Source organism: Bufo gargarizans, chromosome 3, assembly GCF_014858855.1.
Source record: "Bufo gargarizans isolate SCDJY-AF-19 chromosome 3, ASM1485885v1, whole genome shotgun sequence".
In the NCBI taxonomy this organism is placed as follows: Eukaryota; Metazoa; Chordata; class Amphibia; order Anura; family Bufonidae; genus Bufo; species Bufo gargarizans.
This window is the reverse complement of record NC_058082.1, coordinates 474,765,539-474,791,705: the sequence shown is the minus strand read 5'-3', so window position 1 is coordinate 474,791,705 and position 26,167 is coordinate 474,765,539. Positions and strand designations below refer to the sequence as shown.

Below are 26,167 nucleotides of genomic sequence, written 5' to 3'. Positions count from 1 at the left end.
CTCTCAGACATCCCGCAGTGTGGAACTCACTCTGGAGACCCTGACGCGGTTCGGTTGGATTATCAACCACCCCAAATCTTCCCTTACCCCCTCCAGACGGCGGTCCGCCTTCCGTCGGACAAGCGTCTGGCCCTTCGCGGGTCGGTTCGCAGTCTCCTCCGTCATCACCGCCCTTCCCTCAGATCCAGCATGCGGTTGTTGGGAAAGATGGTTGCCTGTTTCGAAGCGGTGCCGTTCGCACAATTCCGATCCCGCACCTTTCAGAGGGCAATTCTGTCGGCCTGGGACAAATCACCGAGGAGTCTGGACAGGACCTTTCTTCTGCCTCCCCTGGCTCGGGCTTCCCTCGGCTGGTGGTTGCATATCCCTCTAAGGGGGAAGTCCTTCCTTCCACTGAACTGGCTGGTGATTACCACAGATGCCAGCTTACGGGGGTGGGGGGGGGTTTTCCCTCCCCGGTCCGTCCAGGGCGTTTGGTCTCTATCGGAGTCCAGACTTCCAATCAATATTCTGGAACTGAGGGCGATTCTTCTGTCCCTCAGACACTGGACCCATCTGCTGAGGGGCCACCCTGTTCGGATCCAATCGGACAATGCCACGGCTGTGGCATACATAAACCATCAGGGAGGCACTCGCAGCGATGCAAGAGGTGACCCTCATTCTCCTCTGGGCGGAGACGCACGTGCCGGCCTTATCTGCGATTTACATCCCGGGGGTGGACAACTGGGCGGCGGATTTCCTCAGCCGGTCCACCATCGACCCGGGAGAATGGTCCCTGCACCCAGAGGTGTTCGAAGCCCTTTGTCTTCGCTGGGGTCGCCCCGACGTGGACCTCATGGCCTCCAAATTCAACCACAAGGTCCCCCTATACCTGGCCAGGGCACGGGACCCGAAGGCATACGGCGCCGACGCGCTCGTCCTTCCGTGGCGCGAATTCTCCCTTCTGTACGTCTTTCCTCCTTTTCCCCTCCTGCCACGGGTTCTTCGGAGGATCGCGGCAGAGGGCGTCCCCGCGATTCTAATCGCCCCGGATTGGCCCCGCCGGTCTTGGTACGCCGACCTAATGTTGCTGTTGGCAGACGCACCGTGGCCACTGCCCTCCAGGGAAGACCTTCTCTCTCAGGGACCGATCTTCCACGAGCATTTAGGCTCGCTACGTTTGACGGCGTGGCTATTGAGACCGCCGTCTTAACGCGACGGGGTTTCTCCGCGGACGTAGTCCGCACCATGATCCGGGCTCGTAAGCCCGTATCCTCTAGGATCTACTATCGGGTTTGGAGGTCCTATCTGGGGTTCTGTGAGTCCCGGAGCATCCCACCTCTCCGGTTTTCTCTTCCCACAATCCTGTCCTTCCTCCAGTCGGGTCTGGACCTGGGGCTGTGCCTCAGTTCTCTGAAGGGTCAGATTTCGGCGCTGTCTATTCTTCTCCAGCGTCCCCTGGCCCCTCTAGGGCCAATTAAGACCTTTTTACAAGGGGTGGCTCACTCTGTTCCGCCGTGCCGCCCTCCAGTTCCTTCCTGGGACCTGAATGTGGTGCTCTCGTCGCTCCAATCAGCCCCCTTCGAGCCTTTACGGGAGGTCTCCCTTCGCCTTCTGTCCTGCAAGGTCATCTTTCTTGTGGCCGTCACGTCTCTCCGACGGGTGTCGGAGTTAGCGGCTCTTTCTTGCTCCGAACCTTTCCTGATCTTCCACCAGGATAAGGTTGTGCTTCGGCCTGTCCCGACTTTCCTGCCAAAGGTGGTCTCCGCCTTTCACATCAATGAGGACATCGTCCTTCCGTCGCTCTGTCCCTCTCCTTCCCACCCCAGAGAACGGGAACTGCACCGTCTGGATGTGGTCAGGGCGTTGAGGATTTACTTGGAGGTCACCGGGTCCTTTCGGCGCACGGACTCCCTGTTTGTGGTTCCGGAGGGTTCGCGCAAAGGGTTGGCGGTCTCCAAGGTGGCTATTGCCCGTTTCATTAAACTGGCGGTGTCTGAGGCTTATCGAGCCAAGGGCAGACCTCCGCCTTTCGGCGTCACTGCTCATTCCACCAGAGCAGTCGGAGCTTCCTGGGCGCAGAGGCATCGGGCCTCGGCTGAACAGTTGTGCAAAGCAGCCACTTGGTCCTCTCTGCACACTTTCACAAAGTTCTATAGGGTGCATACGCATGCATCAGCGGATGCTGCTTTGGGCCGCCTGGTTTTGCAGGCAGCGGTTTCCTGATGCTCTGGTGGTGTTCCGCCTTGGGTTTGTGGTCCCTCCCTTCTTGGACTGCTCTTGAACGTCCCAAGGTCTGTGTCCCCCAAGGAAAATGGGCGAGAAAAGGAGATTTTTGTATAACTTACCAGTTAAATCTCTTTCTCGCTCTTCCTTGGGGGACACAGCACCCACCCTTCTGTGTTTGGTTACAGGGTTATGGTCTGGCGCCCCGTTGGGTTGCTGGCTGGTTGTTTCCGTTATTGGTTGTTATCCTTTCACTACTTGGACACGCAACTGGTAGCCTCTATCTCCAGGCTGAGGGTATAGCTGATGGAGGAGGGGCTTAACAGTTTTACTTAGTGTCACGCCTCCTAGGGAGCTGAGCTATACCCAAGGTCTGTGTCCCCCAAGGAAGAGCGAGAAAGAGATTTAACTGGTAAGTTATACAAAAATCTCCTTTTTTAGGAGGGTAGTGTCATATTGACTGCAAACAGTATGGCAGCCATTACGCCTACCACAGTAGTTATCATACAGTACATCTTTCCCGCTGCCTGGGCACAAAACTGCCAGTTTTTTTTGAAGAATGTGGTTGATTTTAACAGAAAACGGTCCAATGATTTGACTTTAGTGTGTTGTTGGAATACATCTTCATTTAATTTTACTCCAGAACAAGTCTGCACCGTTGCATACAGTATACTTGTCAGCCAGCATGCTCCACCGGTCTGGTGTCTGCCATGTTTTTTGGGCCAGCAAGTAGAATCACTGTTGGTTCAGCTGGATACTTCCACCCCTGGCTTGTGGCCTTGTGTTGTCTGGGAGACAGGACTTGCACTGCCCTCCTGCCTCCCTGATTATTTCCTCGCCCATCCTGCTATTTCATTGCCTGCGTGCTGGCTTTGGCGACTTTTCTGCTCCTCAGGGCCCAGGTCAATACTCAGGTATGCATGCTGTGATTGTCAGGACCCAGCTTGCAGAGCTAGCGCCTGGGGTAGCCAGTGGGAGGTGGGGCTAGCGGAGTTCGTCACCTCCTGGGACCATCTTTCTAGTCCCTACCTTTCTTAGCAGGATTAGCCCTGACATGACCGTCAAGCATCGCCAGGGGATGTTCCATTGGAATGCAGTCTTTGGCTACTTTCACACTAGCGTTTTTGCTGGATCTGGCAAAAACGCTTCCGTTACTGATAATACAACCGTCTGCATCCGTTATGAACGGCTCCAGTTGTATCATATTTAACATGGACAAGACGGATCAGTCATAAACTCCATTGAAAGTCAAAGGGGGACGGATCCGTTTTCTATTGTCTGAGAAAACGGAACCGTCCCCATTGACTTGCATTGGGGTAATGCCTGATCCGTCTTGCATCTGCATCCCTGGACGGAAAGCAAAATACAACATGTTGCGGTTTGCTCTCCAGTATGAGAACGCGACTAAACGGAACGGAATGCATTTTGGAGCATTCCGTTCTGTTCAGTTCAGTCTTGTCCCCATTGACAATGAATAAGGACAAAACGGAAGCGTTTTATTTTTTTATTTTTTTCGGTATTGAGCCCCTATGATGGAACTCAATACTGGAAAACTTAACTGCTAGTGTGAAAGTAGCCTTATTCCCTTTACTAACCTTGCATCAGTCTTTTTCATTTTATGTCAGCAGTGAAGTTTTTTGAACTACCACCTACTCCATCCGTTTCTGCTTTCCTTTGCCAGTCATGGCAATTTTTTGATTTGCCCTGCTGGTTTTATTCTGCGGTTTCCCCAAATCATATCTCCTTTTCTTCAGCTAATATTCCTTTTTCTCGCACATTTCCTTTGGAGCTCTGCTCCCTAGGAGGCATGACACTAAGTAAAAACTGTTAAGCCCCTCCTCCAGCAGCTATACTCTCAGCCTGGAGATAGAGACTGCCAGTTTTTGCTTAGTGTCCAAGGAGGCAAGACACTCCCTGCTCTGCAGGGCTGTTTCTTCTCCTTATTTTTTATTTTATTTTTTATCTGGATTTTTTTATTTTTTCAGGGACAACAGAGACGCCTGGACCTCTCTGTTTCTCCCAGGGTGGAGTTGCGCCAGTGCCGGTCACCCGCACTGCTGCCTCCCCCACAGAAGACAAGGCAGCCTAGCTCACCTGCATCCAGCCAGCGTAATGGTCGCCCGCACGCCAAGTCCCTCTTCCAGCGTCCTGCCACTGCTGCAGTGGCAGTAGCTGAAGGGGTGACCCTGCTGGAATGGACCGAGGGTGAAGACTGCAGGATGGTGAGAGGTGGCTCCCCCCAAGAACTTTTTGCTGAGCTGTTTTTTGGGGTCTGAAAATAAGAGGGCGATTAAGTCTAGGGCCTGCGGTTCCCCTCTTCTTATTTCATTCCTGGGGCCGGCGATTAATATGTCCCCCCCCCCCCCGTTTACACAGATTCACTACTTGCTGCAAATCTCTGGGAACACCGGGGCTGCGGGTGGCTGCAGCCCTTCCTTTTCCCTAGCCGGTATCCTGGACCGCGTCTGCGGTCATCACATACTTCCTCCCCATGGCGCGGTGGACGAGCACCCCCCTCTCTCAACACTGCCGGGACTCACGGCGGGCTGCCGTTTTTCCTTTGTCTTCGGCACTTCCCAGCAAGGGGTGCCAAAGCGGCGCCTCAGGGGATAATTTTGGCCGCGTGCGCGCGGCACTTCCCAGCAGCGGGGACGGGGCCTATCTTCCCGCGCTCCGCTCTCTTCCCGCTGCTCTGCTTCATCCGCACCTTTCACCCATGATTGCGTGACTGTCCGCATGAGCATAAGGAACCTGCTGCCTGCTTTTTTCCTGGGTTATAATATTCTTCATCGCCAACATGTCGATCCCACAGGGGCCTCTAAGCCCTGGTACCATGCCTGTACCGCCTGTAAAGTACCCTTTCCACATGGGCAATCTGATCCGCATTGCTGTGCATTCTGCAGGGTCTGCCACCGGCCGTGCTGCCCCCTGTTCCCTCTGGTCCGCCCGACTGGGCATGCGTGCGGACTCAGTCGGGCCTCTCCTCCCCTCTGGACACGCCCTCTGAGAGAGATCTGGTGGATTCGGACTGGGACATGGACTCGGCACTGCCGTCCAAACTAGCCTCCGCAGTGGGTCACCTCATCACCAACATTTGTGATACCTATATATGATATGCACGATGACCCTCCCAGCACTGACCAGGTCGGCGTGTCTTTTTTCCACTCCAAACAGGCGTCCAAGGTTTTTCCTCTCCACGCCGACTTCTCTTCAGTGGTCTTTAAAGCTTGGGCTCGCCCTGATGCCCGCTTTACCTCCTCAAAAAAGCTAGACATATATTACCCATTTCCAGCGGATTGCGTTGCCACGTGGGCGTTCCCGCCTAAGGTTGACCCTCCCGTTGCCCGCCTGTCTAAGAGCATGGCCATTCCTGTAGCAGACGGTTCCTCGCTTCATTCCACCAAGGACCGTCGTATGGAGTCCCTCTCCAAGGCCATCTTTGCTTCCTTGGGTTCAGCCCTCAGGACCGGTCTTTGCCTCCGCCTGGGTGGGGAAAGCAGTCTCCGAATGGGGCTCCCAGCTTAAACAGGATTTGGGATCGGATATCCCCATTCAGGACCTCCAATCCTTGGCCTAACTGATGGTTCAGGCAGGTAAATTTATCTGTGAGGCTACTCTTGATGCAGGTGCCCTCATAGCACGCTCATCTGCCTTAGCCGTTTCCGTCAGGAGGGAACTTTGGCTGAAGGTTTGGGTGGCAGACGCCACCTCCAAACGTTCCCTTACTGGGCTACTATTCATGGGCTCCCGTTTATTCGGGACCCGTTTGGACGAAATTATTTCGGAAGCCACGGGTGGCAAGAGCACCCATCTTCCCCAGTCCAGAACCAAAGGCACCCCTCGAGGTCGCTCTGGTTCGTCTCATTTTTGGTCCTCCCGCAGGTCCTCCGGGTCTCGTTTCGCAGCTGGTTCCTCATCTGCCCCCCCCCCAGATAGGCGCGAGAAGCCCTTTTTTTGGGCACAGCCCACCTGGCGCAAGTCACAGGCTGCCCGTCCCTCCTCGGCCAAGCAGCCCCCCGCCTGAAGGTGCGGCCCCACCCACCCGGGGGCCTCCTTCTCCTATTCAGGGACGTCTTGCGGGCTCATGTTTCCAATGCCGGGGTGCTTGAAATTGTATCCTCCAGATACAAAATCGAGTTTGCTTCTCTCCCTCCGGATCGTTTCTTTCGGTCCCGTTCTCCGCTGGACCCCGAGTGTGCGGCCGCCTTCTCCGCAGCCATTCACACCCTACTAGACAAGGGAGTCATCGTTCCCGTGTCTCCGGCGGTCTGATTCAAGGGGTTCTACTTGAACCTCTTCGTGTTCCCCAAAAACGAAGGCTCGGTGCGGCCGATCCTAGACTTAAAACGGCTAAACCGTTTTCTCCGCCTTCGGCGATTCCGGAAGGAGTCCCTCCGATCCGCGGTGGCTGGAGAAGGGACTTTTTGTCATCAATCGACATTCAGGATGCCTACCTTCACGTTGCGGTCGCTCGGTGTCACCATCGTTTCCTTCGCTTTGCAGTGGGGAACGATCACTATCAGTTTGTCGCCCTTCCCTTCCGCCTGATGACGGCTCCTCGGGTGTTCACCAAGGTCCTGGCCCCATGTCCTGGCTTTGCTCCGCTCCAGGGGTGTTTTTCTGCTGCCTTACTTGGACGACGTCCTCATCAAATTGGCTATTGCTGAGGCTTACTGCGCCAAGGGCAGGGTTCTGCCTTTCGTGTGTCACTGCTCATTCCACCAGAGCGGTCAGTGCCTCTTGGGCCCAGAGACATCGGGCTTCAGCTGAACAATTGTGTAAGGCGGCCACTTGGTTTTCCTTGCACACGTTTACCAAGTTTTACAGGGTGCAAACTCATGCATCGGTGGATGCTGCTTTGGGCCGCCTGGTCTTGCAGGCGGCGGTTTCATGATGCCTACGGTGGCTTCGCCTTGGGCTGTGGTCCCTCCCTTCTTGGACTGCACTCGGACGTCCCAAGGTCTCCTGTGTCCCCCAGGGAAATTGGCGAGAAAACAAGATTTTTGTATAACTTGCCAGTAAAATCTATTTTTTTCGCTCTTCCTTGGGGGACACAGCAACCACCCATCATTATTTGTTCTACAGGTTACGGTTTGTTGCCCCTGTCGGGTAGTTGACTTGTTTGGTTCCACTTTGTTGGTCATTGCCTTTTTTTCTCACTACTTGGACACGCAATTGACAGTCTCTCTCTCCAGGCTGAGGGTATAGCTGCTGAAGGAGGGGCTTAACGGTTTTCACTTAGTGTCACGCCTCCTAGGGAGCTGAGCTATACCCAAGGTCTCCTGTGTCCCCTAAGGAAGAGCGAGAAAGAGATTTTACTGGTAAGGCTACTTTCACACTTGCATTCAGAGCAGATCCGTCTGAGAGGTTTGGCTCCGCTCCGTCTGAGACGGATCCGCTCATATAATGCAGACGATGGATCCGTTCAGAACGGATCTGTCTGCATTATATTGTAAAATAAATTCTAAGTGTGAAAGTAGCTCAAACGGATCCGTCCAGACTTTACATTGAAAGTCAACGGGGGACGGATCCGTTTGAAAATTGCACCGTATTGTGTCACCTTCAAACGGATCTGCCCCCATTGACTACCATTGTAAGTCTGGACGGATTTGTTTGCCTCCGCACGGCCAGGCGGACACCCGAACGCTGCAAGCAGCGTTCAGGTGTCCGCCTGCTGAGCCGAGCCCAGACACTGCCAGACTGATGCATTCTGAGCGGATCCGCATCCACTCAGAATGCATTAGGGCTGGACGGATGCGTTCGGGGCCGCTTGTGAGAGCCTTTAAACGGAACTCACAAGCGGAGCCCCGAACGCAAATGTGAAAGTAGCCTAAGTTATACAAAAATCTTGTTTTTTTGGCTTTTTTGCCTTTTTATAGGTCTCCTCCCCAGGTCGCCTTTAACAGTCTCTCTCTGCCTGATTCCCTTCTGGGAGGCTGCTTAGTTGCCTCTCAAAAAAAATATTCTCCTTCCTACAGTCACGTCCCATGGTGAGCTGCGTTTTTTTTTGTTTTTTGTTTTTTTTTTGTCATAGATGGCCTTAGTTGGCAGTCCAGTAGTTGCCCCACTGTGGGCTGCAGAGATTCTGCTTTTGGGTCCTGGCTAACTTACAGGATCTGCGTTTTTAGACTCCTAACCCCAAACGGGCCATTGTCCCCGCACAAAGGTGCAGTTGGCAGTTCTCAGGAACCTTGCCTGCCTCTTTGGTGTATGTCTGCTGGGTGTTTTTTAGACTTTGACATACTGTGCTGCAAAGATAATTCTCCAGTCTTCTTGGACTACTAATAGAACTACTTGTTTGTCTATCGCTGTTCGTGGGGAGGAATCGACCAAGATTATGCTCTCTGGCTCCAAATTATTATTTACATATCAAGCTCAGGGAGTTGCACACAATGCTTCCACACCGGTGTAGCTTCAAAGTAGGAGTCTGCCTTAATGAAAACATACGTAGGATTTATAGCCCACCACACGATGGCGTTATGCCAAATAGGGTCCAGGTCATGGTTTGATACATGATAAATATGCTTGCTCGGCATGCGATAAGATGTTGAGACTGTCTTCTTACATCAAACCACAGATATCTTCAGAACATTTTCGACTCCTCCCTGTTTGTTGCAATATTGGAGAAAAACAAGCTGACATGCACAATATGGAAGCTCATGATCTAAAATGGAGTCTATGCTTTCACATTGCTCAGTGTGTTCACCTCCCTTGTTCGCCTTGGTCACCCCCTTTTGATATCGCCATTTACAAATACATAATATTAAAATACAATAAACAAGGAACTATTAACAGACTGGTACAGAGGAGGAGAGGACCCTGGCCACAAGAGCTTACAATCTACAAGGGAAGGGGGAAGAACACAGTAGGTGAGGGTAAAGGCTGCTCTTGTGGCGGTGTGTTGGCAGCATGCCTATGGCAGGTGGTAGGCTTTCCTGAAGAGGTGGGTTTTCAGGTTACTTATGCAGGTTTGGATATTGGGGAGAGTCTGATGTGTTGGGATAGTGAGTTCCAGAGTAGAGGAGAGGCACATGAGAAATCAGTCAGTTGTGTGTAGAATAGATGAGAGGAGAACAGAGAATTAGGTCCTGTGATGATCGGAGATTACTTGGAGGGATGTATCAGGAAAGCAGGCCAGAGATGTAAGGAGGGGACAGCTTGTGGACGGCCTTATATGTAGTTGTTAGTATTTTAAACTGAATTTGCTGGGCAATGAGGAGCCAGTGGAGGGACTAGTAGAGGAGTAACGAGGGCAGAGTTGGATTAACCAGGCAAAAGAGTTGAGAATAGATTGGAGCATAGTGAGAGTGCTAGATGGAGGCCACAGAGGAGAATGTTACAGTTGTCCAGGCGGGAGATGACTAGGGCATGCGCCAGAATCTTAGTTGACTCGGGGGTGAGGAAGGAGCGAATACGAGAGATGTTCTTGAGGTGAAAGCAACAGGAGGAGATTAGGGTTTGGATTTGTGTCTTAAAGGACATGGCAGAATCAAATATTATTGCAGCGGACCTGTGATATTAGAAAAGGCATCATGCCTCTCTTTTTAATGTTAATGTTTTTAGTGCACCCAGCACTATTCAGTCAGAAGAGTCATCAAGCAGCCCACTAGCACACACTCTGTTCAGCGAGGGCAAGGACCTCTTTAACGCCACTATACATGGTGACCCATTCGGTGACTGTTTCTCAAGGAAGTACTCAAGGCCAATGCAGTATGATTTCTCCCCCTTCTGGATGTCCCTTCCATTATGCTGTTTTGGTTAATCTTCATGTTGCTAGGAAAGGAAATGTTTTTGCTTTTTCCCCATCATTGGACCCCTTCACTTTACACCTGTTTGGTTGATTATAACCTTTACTCTTTGGTAGCCTGTTTAGGGTGGGTTCAAATCAGCGTTATGTTTTCCATTATGGCTTTTCGTTATAACATGGTTATAACGGAAAGTAACGGAATCCATAAGACGGAAGTCAAAACGGAAGCCTTTAAGAGGCATTCCGTTTTGATTTGTCATAATAGAAGTCTATGGGAAACATAACGGATCTGTCTTGTTCCCGTTTTGCAGGACTGAAAACAAGGTCCTGTCCACAGGACTTTTTTGTCCGTTCTGCATAAAGGAAACTGAACGGATCCGTTATGATTCCCATAGACTTCTATTATGATGGAAAGCAAAACGGAATGCCTTTTAAAGGCTTCCGTTTTGCATTCCGTCATAATAAGTCTATGGGCAGCAGAACGGATTCGTCCTGGTTTCCGTTATGCAGGACTGGACACCTGCATAATGGAAACCAGGACGGATCCGTTCTGCTCCCCATAGACTTGTATTATGAAGGCTCAAAACAGAATGTCTCTTAAAGGCTTCCGTTTTGACTTCCGTCTTATGGATTCTGTTATTTTCCGTTATAACGGAAAGCAATAACGCTGATGTGAACCCACCCTTACTTGGTTTCTTCCATTGGGCAGCCTCCTCTGGGGCAGTAGTTTCAGCTCTCATTCCTCCTAAGGAGTCTTCTCAGTTCTGCTCTTTCTCAGCCCAGAATTCTTGTTAGCCGCCTTCAGCCAGTCTGACTTGTTACCCTCTCCATGCAAAATCCATATTGGCTCAAAACCTGTAATTTATATGTCTATATCTTATTATATCTTTCTGTTTTTTTTGGTTTTTTTTTGTTAGTTATTCACAGGAAGTAAAAAAAAATCGGTACAGGGTGAAAGTGTTATCGGTAATTAAATAGCGTTGTGTGTAAAGGTATGCAAATCAGTCACTGATGACACCTCCATCCTGTACAGATAACTGTTCAAAGGAAGTGGAAAAAGCAAAGATATAAATGTATAAATTACAGGTTTTGAGTGAATCTGGATTTTGCATGGAGAGAGGGACAAGTCAGACTGGCTGAGAGATCAAGAAGTCTGGGCCGAGGAAGAGCAGAACTAAGAACACCGCTTAGGATAAATGAGAGCTGAAACTATTGCCCCAGAGGAGCCTGCCTAATGGAAGAAACAGAGTACAAACCTATATATCAATCTTCCCAGCTCCTCCTACTCTGTAACCTGCTGCCTTCAGATTGCACTTTTTTTTATTTTTATTTTTTATTATTATTATTTTTTTGGGGGGCGACATGTCCTCTTTAGGATGCTGTCACTCCTGACCAAATTTTCAAAAGTATTCGCCTCCTTGACTTTTTTCCTATTTTGGTGTCTCACAACCTGGAATTAACATACATTGTTTGAGGATTTGCATCGTTTAGTTTACAGAACATGCCCACAACTTTGAAGATGTTTTTTTATTTTTATTTGTATTTTTTTATTGTGAAGCAAACAACAAATAGGACACAATAACAGAAAAAGTCAATGTGCATAACTATTCACCCCCCCTAAAGTCAATACTTTGTAGAGCCGTTTGTGGCAATCAAATCTCCAAGTCGCTTTGGATAAGTCTCTATGAGCTCGCCACATCTTACCACTGGGATTTTTGCCCATTTCTCCTTGCAAAACTGCTCCAGCTCCTTCAAGTTGGATGGTTTGGGCTTGTGACCAGCAATCTTTACGTCTGACCACAGATTTTCTATTGGATTGAGATCTGGCTTTGACTAGGCCATTCCAGCACATTTACATGTTTCCCCTTAAACCACTCAAGTGTTGCTTTAGCAGTGTGTTTGGGGTCATTGTCCTGCTGGAAGGTGAACATCCGTCCTAGCCTCAAATCACGCACAGAGTGGTACAGGTTTTGCACAAGAATATCCCTGTATTTAGCACCATCCATCTTTCCATCAACTCTGACCAGTTTCCCAGTCCTGGCTGCTAAAAAATTGTGTTCTTTGGGTGATGTGATGTATTGGGTTTTCACCAGACATAGCGTTTTCTTTGATGGTTGAAAAGTTCAACTTTAGTCTCATCAGACCAGAGGACCTTCCTCCATACATTTTGGGAGTCTCCCACATGCCTTTTCACAAACTCACAACGTGCCTTTTTGTTTTTAGCTGAAAGTAATGGCTTTCTTCTGGCCACTTTGCTATAAAGCCCAACTCTATGGAGTGTACGGCTTATTGTCGTCCTATGTACAGATACTCCAGTCTCTGCTGTGGAACTCTGCAGCTTCTCCAGGGTTACCTTAGGTCTCTGTGCTGCCCCTCTGATTAATGCCCTCCTTGCCCAGTCCGTAAGTTTTGGTGGGCGGCCGTCTTTTGGCAGGTTTGCTGTTGTGCCATGTTCTTTCCATTTGGTTATGATAGATTTGATGGTGCTCCTGAGGATCATCAAAGATTTGGATATTTTTTTTTATAACCTAACCCTGACTTTTCAACAACATTGTCCCTTACTTGTTTGGAGAGTTCATTGGTCTTCATGGCAGTGTTTGGTTAGTGATGCCTCTTGCTTAGGTGTTGCAGCCCCTGGGGCCTTTCAAAAAAGGTGTGTATATGTAATGACAGATCATGTGACACTAAGATTGCACACAGGTGGACATCATTTCACTAATTATGTGACTTCTGAAGGTAATTGGTTGCACCAGATCTTTTTTTATGGGCTTTCTAACAAAGGGGGTGAATACATACGCACATGTCAATTTTCTGTTTTCCATTTCTAAACAATAATTTTATTTTATATATTTTTCTAATTTCACTTCACCAACTTAGGCTACTTTCACACTAGCGTTCGGGCGGATCCGTTCTGAACGGATCCGCGCATAATAATGCAGACGGAGGCTCCGTTCAGAACGGATCCGTCTGCATTAAAATGGCAAAAAAAAAGCTAAGTGTGAAAATAGCCTCGGACGGATCCGTCCAGACTTTCAATGTAAAGTCAATGGGGGACGGATCCGCTTGAAGATTGAGCCACATTGTGGCATCTTCAAACGGATCCGTCCCCATTGACTTACATTGTAAGTCTGGACGGATCCGCACGGCCAGGCGGACACCCGAACGCTGCAAGCAGCGTTCAGCTGTCCGCCTGTCCGTGCGGAGGCGAGCGGAGGCTGAACGCCGCCAGACTGATGCAGTCTGAGCGGATCCGCTCCATTCAGACTGCATCAGGGCTGGACGGCTGCGTTCGGGTCCGCTCGTGAGCCCCTTCAAACGGAGCTCACGAGCGGACAGCCGAACGCTAGTGTGAAAGTAGCCTAAGACTATTGTGTTCTGATCCATCACATAAAATTCAGATTAACAAAACATTGAACTTAAGGCTGTAATGTAACAAAATACGAAAAAAAAAGTCAAGGGGGGTGAATACTTTTGCTAGGCACTGTATATCTCCTGATGTAGAGGAGATCATGCATTGTTGGTGCCTTTTCTTAAAGGGTTTGTCCAGGTTCAGAGCTGAATCCGGACATACCCTCATTTTCACCTAGGCAGCCCCCCTGAGGCTAGCATTGGAGAATCTCATGCTCCGATGCGTTCCAGTGCCCTGAGCTAGATCAGGCAGGGCAAGGTCTCTTTTGTTTTCAATAACACACTGCTGGGCGGAAGCTTCCGCCCAGCAGTGTGTTCGGTGACGTCACCGGCTCTGATGGGCGAGCTTTAGCGCTGCCCTAGCCATTTTAATGGCTAGGGCAGTGCTAAATCCCTCCAATCAGTGCCGGTGACGTCACCGGGATTCCTGGCAGCCCCATGGAGAGCCCCGGTACGTCACCGGATCTAAAAAAAATGCCTTTGGCCTGCACGATTTAGTGCAGGGCAAAGGAGAGCATCGGAGCATGAACTGCTCTGATGCTCAAGTCAGGGGGGCTGCCTGAGTGAAAATGGAGGTATGTCCGGGTTCAGCTCTGAACCCGGACAACCCCTTTAACGTTTGAGCTGGGCAAAATTTGTTAATGGGTTAAACCTTTTTAGCACTGCTCAGAGATATCCATATTCGTAGTTTACTGAAAATCAAAAATATTCTACGCAAAGTCTCCGAAATAGTCCCAAAAAGGTTCAGCTCTGTATAGAATCCTTTTATATTGGAAATCGGTGCAGTCCAAGATCAAGGATTTTACGAATGTGATTGCCTAAAGCGTGTGGCTGTTTGCTGGATTTCCACTTTATAGACCTTGACCTTTTACTACTGTAAATCTAATGTACATGATCTCTATCTTTCAGACTAACGTCAAAAAGAGCAATGTAAAAATTCTGAAAAACTTTGATGAAGCAATAATTGTTGATGCTGCAAGCCTGGATCCCGAGTCGCTCTATCAACGAACATATGCTGGGTAATAACACTGTGTTGGAGCAGACATCAGTTTAATGCAAGCACAGGGTGTTTATTTTTTATTTTTTTTCTGTACATTAAAGGAGTGTTCCCATTTCATGACGTTATGGCGTATTACTGGTCTAGCCTTTGTACTCCGGCACCATCGTCCATCCTAATAATACTGGATCTTCTCAGTTTTTTTCCTGCTCGGCCATGCTCCAGACTACCTGCTGTGTCCTCTGTGAGCGCTGCCAGACTTGGGCCTTACAAGTATTGCATGGACAGTAATTTATTAAAGAAGAAAAAAACATTTAATGGAGTTGCCTAAGTAAAATAAATAAATCTGGCAGCCCCTATAAATGATCTAAAATGACCAGAATGAATAGATACCCCTTTTCTCCTCTGCTTCTTCCATGCGCTGCAGTACGGTCTTTCCTGCCGCTGATGCCTTCTTCCTGGCCTCAGTGGTGACTTTCCATGCACGCAGGTCTCCTGCTAGCAGTACACGGAACGTCACCGATGCAGGCAGTAAAATAAAGAGCAGTGCGAAAGACGCTTTAGGCCTGAAGCTTGAGGTTCTTTTGCAGTGATCATTGGCCCATATTTTCTAATGTCACCAAAAAGCTTTCTTAAAAAAAAGTGGCGCAAATTGGCACAATTTGGCGCATCTAGGGTTTTCAACACTATTTTTCTGACATGCTGTACGAGAGGTGGGGCTCAGGAAAAAGTAGGAGGGGGCCTTCAAAACAAAATGAGTAGGCCTAATGTTTAAAAAAATAAATAAAATTGTCTCATAGTAAATTAGCCAAAAAGTCTCCCCCTGCACCACAATAATCATCCAGCCGGAGCCCCTGGGATAAATCTGATGCAGGTGTAGAGAAAGTGTAAGCTTACTCCATCTTTACAATTAGTACATCTAGGTCAATGTGTGGATCCAGTGCGCCACCCAAATTGTTGTTCACGTGTATAATATGGAACAACTCTTCCTGTTCATGCCAGGCCGAGACGTTTGATAAAGCGAAACCAGACATTGCCAGCCTCAGGTTTTTCGACCATTAACCTCAGACTAGGGGATATATCGCACTGCCCAATATTCAGGCAGGGTGAGTGGCGATTGACAATAGACATCATCCTTATCCCGTCATTCTCTCGTAGTGGTTATCGGCGGCTCATCTCTGACTACATCGGGCAATGTGTTGCTGATAAACGAGCATCATTCATTTCATCAGAATGAAAGACACAGTTGGTCAACAAACGGGCAGTTTTTGTCGGCTAGGCGGGGCATTATTATACGGGTCTGAAAATGTGGTTGTGTAATAGAGGCCTAAATGACTTAATACATCTGCAACTGGGTGTTACGTCTGTGTGTTGGGGTATCTCTGCCCAGTCTAAACACAGGCAGCACTGATTGGACCGTGTCAGACTGTGCAGGGACACGCCCCCAACTGGTAACACCCAGGTGGACCTTTTGCAGACTCCTGGCAATTCATTTGTAGACTTCTAGTCGGAATAACGGAGGAATAGCACAGCATAGAGAGATAAGAACTGATGGTGCACAGTAGCTAGCTCATGGGGAAATGCAAGTACTTGGTAAAACAGACCAGGACAGGTGACAGCTCCTCTTTGACCATTGCAGATAAGCGTCAAATCCTTTGTGGCAGCTATTCTGCTATTTCTACTGTTCTATTAGGGGCCAGCCCTTCCGTTCCGCAAAATATATAATGCACACGGCCGGTATCTGCGTTCTGTTGATCCGCAAGTCGTGTGCATGAGCCCTTATGCATATGCAATGTTAGAGACATTCTCAGTGACCCCCCCCCCCCCCAAGAGATTCTCTTTACGAATGTATTATGCCCCTTTCATTCAGTCATATTTATACATTTAACTAACATTTATTTCATTACTTTACTGACAGGAAAATGTCTTTCGGGACAGTGAGTGATCTAGGTCAGTTTATCAGAGAGTCGGAGCCCGAGCCGGATGTGAAGAAATCCAAAGGTGAATGTCGTCTTCAGATGTGAAGAAATGTTTGCAGTTGTGTTATTCTGCAGGTTTCTGGATTCCATCACATGTAAATTCATTGTTATTTGCAATTAGGGTCGATGTTCTCCCAAGCGATGAAGAAATGGGTCCAGGGTAACACAGATGAGGTAAAAATCTCCATACATAATGATAATGCTCCACTCCACAGGATTTACGTTAAAGGGGTTCTGCAGTTTGTTTAAACTGATGATCTATCCTCTGGATAGATCATCAGCATCTGATCGGTGGGGGTCCAACACCCGGGACCCCTGCCGATCAGCTGTTTGAGAAGGTAGCGGCGCTCCAGCAGTGCCGCGGTCTTCTCGCTGTTTACCGCTGACCGAGTGACGTCACGACTTGTATCAACTGGCCTGGGCGCGGCTAAGCTCCAGTCAAGTGAACGGAGCTTAGCCGCGCCCAGGCCAGTTGATACTAGTCGTGATGTCACTGGGCCAGCAGTAAACAGCGAGAATGCCGCACCGCTGCTACCTTCTCAAACAGCTTATCGGCGGAGGTCCCGGGTGTCAGACCCCCGCTGATCAGATGCTGATGATCTATCCAGAGGATAGATCATCAGTTTAAACAAAGTGCAGAACCCCTTTAACCAATTTTCAGCAGACTACATCTTGGCGGTTGACACTCCCAAATCACAAAGCGAGTAAACGCCCGGTATTGTTGCTGTCCAGACCAGGCATGCTCAACCTGCGGCCCTCCAGCTGTTGCAAAACTACGACTCCCAGCATGCCCGAACAGCCTACAGCAGGGCATTGTGGGAATTGTAGTTTTACAACAGCTGGAGGGCCGCAGGTTGAGCATGCCTGGTCCAGACTAACTACAAGTATTTACCCAAAACTAGACTCGGAACAGCATAAATTATAGAAATACAATTTTTTTTTTTATTCGACATACACTTGAATAAAACATAGACATCCGTATACATAAGCAGCATTAAATCCCACAGGATGATCTCCACAGGTCTGTCAGATTATAGTACATGTGGCTTTGCAATAATTCCCAAGCTGTGTGAAGGATAACAATGACCGCCATCATGTCCTTTTTTTAGCTGATGCACTATGCACTTTATATACTCTGACTGATGGCTGTGATTGTTATCCTTCACACAGCTTGGGAATTATTGCAAAGCCACATGTACTATAATGTGACAGACCTGTGGAGATCATCCTGTGCGATTTAATGCTGCTTATGTATACGGATGTCTGTTTTATACAAGTGTATGTCCAATAAAATATTTTGTATTTCTATAATCTTGGCGGTTGAGTAGGAGATAACGACCTACAAAATCATTTCTGTTTAAAGGGGTTTTCCAGGTTAGGGCGAGTTCACACTTTAGTGATTTCCATCAGTTATTGTGAGCCAAAACCAGTAGTGAAGCTACTCAGAGATGAGCTATACAGGAAAGATTTGCTTCAGTTCTGTGTTTTATGACCCACATCTGACTTTGGCTCACAGTAACTGATGGAAATAACTGAAATGTGAACTTGGCCATACATGTATTAAGGACCTACTGTATCCTCAGGAAAAATAGGTGGATGGAGCTGTGCCTCTGGCTCAGTCATAATGGGCCATTTTTCAAAATCCTGAAAACATATGGGTATAGGGCGTAACGTAACTTTTTTATATTTTATGATTTTTAGAATTGCATGTGTAAAAGTATTCCTGCCAACAAAAGCAGTCATGTGCAGTAAGTAAAGTATAGATGTGGCTCCCACTACTCAGCTACTGGACACTGAACATCCACCAATGTGGTCATCTAGGTGCTCTTCTATGTTGGTGTGGAATTGTCCTCACTCCATGTTCCCTTTTCATTTTACTTCCTTTCCATGCTCTGGGTTAATGCGGTGGTCTTCATGTTTACAGTGTATTACTGTGCTGGTGTCTCAAGCTCCTGTCTATTGTAGGCTCAAGAAGAAATGGCTTGGAAGATAGCAAAGATGATAGTTAATGATGTGATGCAGCAGGCACAGTGGAGTCCTCCACCAGACACCTCTACTAAGGTCAGTAAGCTATACTATCACATGTGCCCTTATAAGAATTACACTGTTGTGACATGAGCCATTAGTATATTTTATGATCAGTTGTTCTTCACTTCAGGAGTGGTTTAGGGCTCATAGACGGAGTAATTGCACTTACACTGGATACCGTACAGCCTATAGCATTACCTTCCTTCCTTAGGCAGAGTAATTCAACTTGCACCGGTTGCTGTACTGCCTGTGGCATTGGCCTCCTTGTTTAGGCGGAGTAATTACATTTGCGCTAGATACCGTACAGTCTGTACTATTACCCTTCCTTTCATAGGCAGAGTACTTGCACTACCACTGGATACTGTACAGCCCATAGCATTGTCTTACTTCCATAGGCAGCGTAATGGCCCTACCACTGGATACTGTACAGCCTATTACATTACCCTCCTTCCATAGGCGCAGTAATTGCACTTGCGCCGGATGCTGTACTGCCTGTGGCATTGCCCTCCTTGTTTAGGCGGAGTAATTGCATTTGCACTGGGTACTGTACAGCCTGTAGCATTACCTTTCTTCCATAGAAAGGGTAATAGCACTTCCATTGGGTACTGTACAGTCCATACCATTATTCTCTTTCCATAGGCAGAGTAATAGCTCCACCACTCGATTCTGTGCAGCCTGTAGCATTACCCTCCTTTTTTAATTGAGTGTTTGCACTTGCCTCTCGATTCTGTATCATCACTCTCCTTTCTTAGGCAGAGTATTTGCACCTCCCGTTGGCTCCAATACATCAGGTAGCATTGTCCTCTTTCCATAGGCAGACTATTTACACCACCTCTGGATTCCATGCGTCCTGTAGCATTACCCTACTTCCATAGGCAGAGTAGTGGCACTATCGCTGGATCCTATACTTCCGCTAGCATCCCTCTCCTTCCGTAGTAGGAGTATTTGCACTTACTCCGTTTACGGTACATTTTGTGGTATTACCCTCTTTCCATAGAGTAGTTGCACTACCACTGGTTCCTATACAGACTATTGCATTACCCTCCTTCATTAGGCGGGTAACTGCACTTCCACCAGATACCATACGTCATGTTGCATTACCCCCTCTGCAGGCCGACTAATTGCACTAATACTGGTTATCATCTGTTCTTTCGGATTTCCCCCTTCTATACGTGGATTAGTTGCACCACAATTGCATACTGTAGCTCCTGTAGCATTACCCTCCTTCCATTGGTTGAGCAGTTGCACAACCAGTAGCGCTTACACTACCCGTGGACCCTGTACATCTTGTCGGGTTCTCCTCTTCCATCAGTGGAGTGATCTCTGGAAGCTGTCCATCCTATCGCATTTTCCGTCTTTCTTAGGTGGAGTAATTGCTTGAACGTTGACTACTCTCACTACTTCCTTGTCGCATTGCATCCTGTTCCATGGATGGCCTATTGCTAAACTCGGTCCCTACAGTCGCCTTATCCCCCGTCATAGGTGATATTTTGGCACTACTACTGGATACTGTGACTACACCACACTATCCCCTTCCTCAGGTAGTCATTGATTGGATTGGTGTTGGGCGCCTACGTGACGGCCTCTGTCTTCCAGGTAGGACTGTAGCTGACAGGCTGTTGACTCGGTGTCTATTCTCTGTCAGTAGGTGGAACGTCTGCATTGCTTTAGAGTTTCTTTCCTTCTCAAGTGGAGGATTGCGCTAGCACCATTTTCTTACTGCTGTTTGGCCTCATTCTCGGGGGGCCCTAGAGACCATAGTTGTGGCTATGGCCTCCCCCCCCCCCCCCCCATGAGGCAGCCTTGCGCTGGCCATAGATTTTATGGCTACTCCTGTTCCGTGGCCACTACTGTGTGACTCCATCCCAGGGGGAGTATTTGTGTTCATCGTTTTTACCGCATCCCCTTTCTCCACCTTCTCCCACAGGTGGCACTGTGCTCATGTTCTGCCATCACCGGGTGAGATAGATCCTCCAGGCCTTATATGTATGGTGTTCCTGAGGTGCTGGCTGACAGGTACTCTTATTCCCTATAGTGCTGTCATCTGCCCATACCATGACATGCTGCAGCTGGTGGGTTTGCTCACTTCTCGTGGGTATTAGTACGGTTTTCTGTGCGTGGTGTCACCCTTAAATGCTGGTTCCCTACTGAGCAGCATCAGCCTCTTCTACTTCTCCCCCTCCGCAAGGCGAGTAGTTGCACTTTCTCCAGGTACTATTTCTGCCTGCTCGGCCAGTTTCCATAGCTGAGTTCTTGTATGCCCCCTTTCTGCTGTAGAGTGCCTGCGTGAGTGGTATTGGTTCTGTTACCAGTTTTGTCTGCAACTAGTGGCGTTCGGTGTCCACACTACCTTCCTGGCGCAGTATTTATGCCATCTCTGGTTCCTTTTGGCCTGTTTTGTACATTCCTCGGATAACCCTATTCTTTTCTTCTTTAGGTGGGGTTGTTCCGCAGTGGCGGTCGACAGTGTCTGATGAGTTTACACAACCTTCATATTTTCGTCCCTTTGGCCTAGGTGTTTTTATTTATTTTTTTATTTTTTATTTTTTTTTCCAGCTTCCGGTTAGGTCTGCCAATTCAGGCAGCCTTCCGTGGCTTATCTGACGGCTTCTCACCCCTCTTGTTCTGGAATTTAAGTTCCTCCTCTACCTACCTCTACTTATCACATTGGCGTTCCCCTTGGGGAACACTCTTATGCAGCAAACCCCTGCATAAGAGTGTTCCCCAAGGGGAACGCCAATGTGATAAGTCATAGGTGTGAAGTGGACGTTTTTGCTTCCGGAGGACGCTTTTTTTTCCTGCCAGGTTACTCCTCACCTTTTTTTGTGGTTTGAGGTGGTTTCACTGCCTTGTTCCCATTGACTTTTTTCACTCCCTCAAGAACTTTTTCTTGTGGGCCATTTTCATGCCTGTTGTTCAGGTTCTCTAGCCCTGGCTTGTTCATCATGGTCCCGCTGGAGTGGTTTTCTCTTCTGGCAGCCTGATGGTTTTTGGGCCTTGCCTTCTGGAACCCCTACTTCGTCCCCCATGGGGCGCAAAATTTTTGTCACATCTGCACTTCTCTGTCCCTCGATATCCAGACACCATTTTTAGTTCGTCTTCTTCCAATCAGTTTTCCACTGAGTGGTTCCCTTTTTTTCTTCTCACCATGTTGTCTGTTGATGGCTCTAGTGTGTTGTGTTTTTTTTTTATTTATTTTTTATTTTCTTGGGGTTCTGACCCATGGATATCACTTCCTCAGAAGTCTTCTAAATCCAGGCGAGGTCTCCCTCTCCTGTATCTTCTGCAGTCTTCTAAGCCGTGATTTATATTCCCTGGACTGTTGTTCTTCTGTGTATGCCCGAGGGGTATAGCTTAGGGGAGGAGCTAACCCTTTTTTTCCCTCAGTGTCACCTTCTTGTGGCAGCAGCTATACCCATGGTCTTCTGTGTCCCCTAATTAAAGGGAGTCTGTCACCTCCATATGGCCATATACAGTGCTTACATGGCTCTGTAGCACACCTATACAGGATTGTAACGGTACCTTTGTTCTTTTCTTTAGACTTGCACAAGCAGGAAAAACGAAGTTTAATTCATATGCAAATGAGCACTCGCAAGTGCCCAGTGGAGGAGTTCAGTGTGTAGGAGCCCAGGCTGCTCTGCCTTCTTCTCACTTTACTCCTCCCCTGCCTCTGCCTTTGCCCGCCCTCCAAGTCTCTTGCCTCATCGATAGGTCCGGACTTGGAGGGCGGGCAAAGGCAGAGGCTGGGGAGGAGTAAAGTGAAAAGAAGGCAGAGCAGCCTGGGCACCTACACACTAAACGCCGCCCCTGGGCACTGGCGAGTGCTCATTTGCATATGAATTAAACTTTGTTTTTCCTGCTTGTCTAAAGAAAAGGACAAAGGTACCGTTACAATCCTGTATAGGTGTGCTACAGAGCCATGTAAGCACTGTATATGGCCATATGGAGGTGACAGACTCCCTTTAACTCGGTGAGAAAGATTTTACAGGAAAGCACAAAAAATCTAATTTTATTGGTTCGTAAAACTGCCATTTATAGTATCCTTTATACCATAAGACGCACCTAGGATTTAAGAAAATAAGAAAAAAAAATGTTTTTCTTCAGACCTCAGATGAGACCCCTGAATCCAAGCCCCATTCATTATTAGATCTCAGATCAGACCTCATTCATTATTAGACCCTTATCAGACATAAAATAAATGAACTTGCCTCACCTGCTCCAGACGGCGCCACCACCTGATCCTGCACTCACCGTTCCCTGGTCCTCTCCGGTTGCCTTGCTGCACTGTGACCAGACATGGCACAGCTTCAGGTCATAGTGCGCAAAACAACGTCCTGACACTGTACGCAACCAAGACAGTGCAGGTCCTGAGAAGGCCAGGAGCGCTGTATTCACCGCTCCCTTGTTCTACCGTGTACTAGTTAGTGCTTCCATAATGCAAGTGATCATTAGCATTTGCTACATAATACACACTGCCACTTTTAGGGGGGGAAAGTGCGTCTTATGGAGCGAAAAATACATTATATGGTTCTTTACATGATGTCTTTATCTTGCAGAAGTAATATTACTGACAAATACTTTTCCCCCTCCTTTTACCTAATTGCATTTTTTTTATTTTATATATCCTAGGTATAAGATCCATGGCGTCACACCACTCTCTGTCTGACGTGACTTTCAAAAGTTCCTTGCACTTACAGATGTGTTACAGCAACTGTGCTGAATAAGAGAAAGCAATTAAAGCCAGTGTCGGGATCAAAGCTTTTGGGACTAGAAGAATAAAAAAAAAAATATGTTGTTCTTTTGACTAAGCCTCTCCCAATATAATCTCTATGAAGATGTGCGCAGGGTACTTAAGGTGACCACGAAGGTGAACACACACGAAGTGTGAACTAAGACTTCCTTCAGAGATGCTGCATGTTTCCGTGGTTAACACTTCAGGGTGATTCTGGTCACTTTGTGATCTTTCTGCACTGGAAATATCATTCAATATGAATATGGAAAAGATCACAGGAGTGTCAACAAGAGCCACAGGCCGGTCCAGGACCATTCAGGATAAGTTTTGATACCTGCCTAGATCAGTCGGTTCTCTATTCAAAATACAAATCACAGTAATGATTTAGAAATAAATATGTTGTAGGAACAAATTAAACTGTATCACTGATTAGTTATCCTACTTTAAAACTTAGCTTTTATCAGATATTATATATAAAATATATGTCCCACAGTAATAATGATGACTGCATGAACGGAAAACATTCATAACTATACTCAGACATCAATTATTAGGTACTGCGTATGTGCATGTAACACATAATTTTATGCACACACATACGTAGTCCTATCATATAGATATGATACAATGGTATGACCAATTATTATGATCCCCACTCACGGTTTGTTGCATGGGCCAGGTGTCGTCAGGATATTCCGACCGTGTGCGTGATCAGGGGGTCTGGGGTGGTTACCGTTGTATACTGAAAAAAATGGTTCCAGATAAAGTTCAATTCCTGAGTAGTTTGAAGTAGTTGGTCAGGCAGGTGGGAGAATGTCCCTGATAGACTGTTGTTCTCCTGCCTAAAAGCGGAGAGGTCTCCCGCCTAAATGCGGGAGAATCACCCCCTGCGGAGCGACCCCACTTCTCGGTGGCTTTCCCTGTTATTCTGACCCTATTGTTGTCTTCCAATGCTGTCCTGTTACGATGTTTCTTTAGATGGTATTTCCCTTCTTTCAAAGGTGTTTCCCGACGCGTTTCCTCTGCCAGGTGATGCTAGCAGATTCATCAGGGGTGAAGTAGGTAATTTGGATGGTATAATAACCATTAGCACAATCGCTTTTGTGGTGGTATCCCAGCTAGATTGCAGTCCAGGACTGCAATCTAGCTGGGATACCACCACAAAAGCGATTGTGCTAATGGTTATTATACCATCCAAATTACCTACTTCACCCCTGATGAATCTGCTAGCATCACCTGGCAGAGGAAACGCGTCGGGAAACACCTTTGAAAGAAGGGAAATACCATCTAAAGAAACATCGTAACAGGACAGCATTGGAAGACAACAATAGGGTCAGAATAACAGGGAAAGCCACCGAGAAGTGGGGTCGCTCCGCAGGGGGTGATTCTCCCGCATTTAGGCGGGAGACCTCTCCGCTTTTAGGCAGGAGAACAACAGTCTATCAGGGACATTCTCCCACCTGCCTGACCAACTACTTCAAACTACTCAGGAATTGAACTTTATCTGGAACCATTTTTTTCAGTATACAACGGTAACCACCCCAGACCCCCTGATCACGCACACGGTCGGAATATCCTGACGACACCTGGCCCATGCAACAAACCGTGAGTGGGGATCATAATAATTGGTCATACCATTGTATCATATCTATATGATAGGACTACGTATGTGTGTGCATAAAATTATGTGTTACATGCACATACGCAGTACCTAATAATTGATGTCTGAGTATAGTTATGAATGTTTTCCGTTCATGCAGTCATCATTATTACTGTGGGACATATATTTTATATATAATATCTGATAAAAGCTAAGTTTTAAAGTAGGATAACTAATCAGTGATACGGTTCTCTATTCACCACAATTTAAAAGAACACAAAACTTCATTAAAGATATGGGTCTGGGCGTACATCTTGTTTGTGCGTGCACATTGTACAATTACCCAGACGCACTGTGACATATTACCACAGTTCTCTTCTGTTGCAGTTTCCGTTTTTCATTTTTCTGGTGGTTCATAGTTCGCCCATTGAGCTATTACAGATGTTTTGCAGACAATGTATTCAATACGACATTCCCATAAGCCAGGTTCCACATTTGAAGGTGTATTGTCACAGTTGATGCATATTTGTGGCCTGGCCTATGTATTATCCTTCATGATCCATAGCAATAAACACATGCATGATACAGGGATTCAGAGCTTCAGCTCCCTGGCCATTATTTCATCCACACAAACGCCGACTTCTTTCCTATAAGGGTTCTTTCACACGAGCGGATCCGTGCGTGAAATAGTGCCAAGCCCCGTTCCGGACAGCAGAGACACGGAGCATTAACAATTTTATCTCACTGTGATTTTGTAGTAAAAAGGTCACAGAGAGGCAAAAAGCATCATCAATCATGTTAATGCTCCGTGTCTCTGCTGTCCGGAACGGGGCTTGGCTCTTTTTCACGCAGCAGATTACCTGCACGGCATCCGCTCGTGTGAAAGAGCCCTAAGGATGCATTTACACTGTTCACCCAATCACCGGTACCTGCGTGCTGCTGACCGCTATTTGCGGTGGCTTGCAGCAAATACACTTGGCTAAGATCTGATGTGTGTGATAAAACCTGATGACATTAATAGGCATCTGTCAGCAGATTTGTACCTAGGACACCGGCTGACCTGTTACATGTGCACTTGGCAGCTGAAGGCATCTGTGTTGGTCTCATGTACATATGTGCCCACATTGCTGAGAAAAATGATGCTTTATATATGCAAATGAGCCTGTAGGAGCAACAGGGGCGTTACCATTACAGCTAGAGGTTCGGCTCTCTCTACAAATGATGCGCCCTCTGCACTGACATTACCAGGCAGCGTAAACGCAATCACACCTGGCCCTGTCAATGCAGCTGCCGCACCCTCTGCACTTTCAGAGAGCAGAGCCTCTAGGTGTAACGACAACGCCCCCATTGCTCCTAGAGGCTCATTTGCATGTATTAAAACATCATTTTTCTCAGCAATGCGGGCACATATGTACATGGGACCAACACAGACAAGCGCACATGTGACAGGTCAGCCAGTTTCATAGGTACA

At 47.7% G+C, this 26,167-nt stretch overlaps 1 protein-coding gene across 1 annotated transcript in view; it reads left to right on the top strand.

Annotated features, from left to right (window-relative positions):
- AKAP10 (A-kinase anchoring protein 10) overlaps positions 1–23,456 on the top strand; it is a 51,485-nt gene extending 28,029 nt beyond the window's left edge. The window contains exons 11-15 of the mRNA XM_044283731.1: positions 14,270–14,379; positions 16,276–16,358; positions 16,458–16,510; positions 18,302–18,397; positions 22,994–23,456. Coding sequence (XP_044139666.1) covers positions 14,270–14,379; positions 16,276–16,358; positions 16,458–16,510; positions 18,302–18,397; positions 22,994–22,999 — 348 coding nt within the window. The 3' untranslated portion in view covers positions 23,000–23,456. The remainder of the gene's footprint in view (positions 1–14,269; positions 14,380–16,275; positions 16,359–16,457; positions 16,511–18,301; positions 18,398–22,993) is intronic.
- The last annotated feature ends 2,711 nt before the right edge of the window (positions 23,457–26,167 follow it).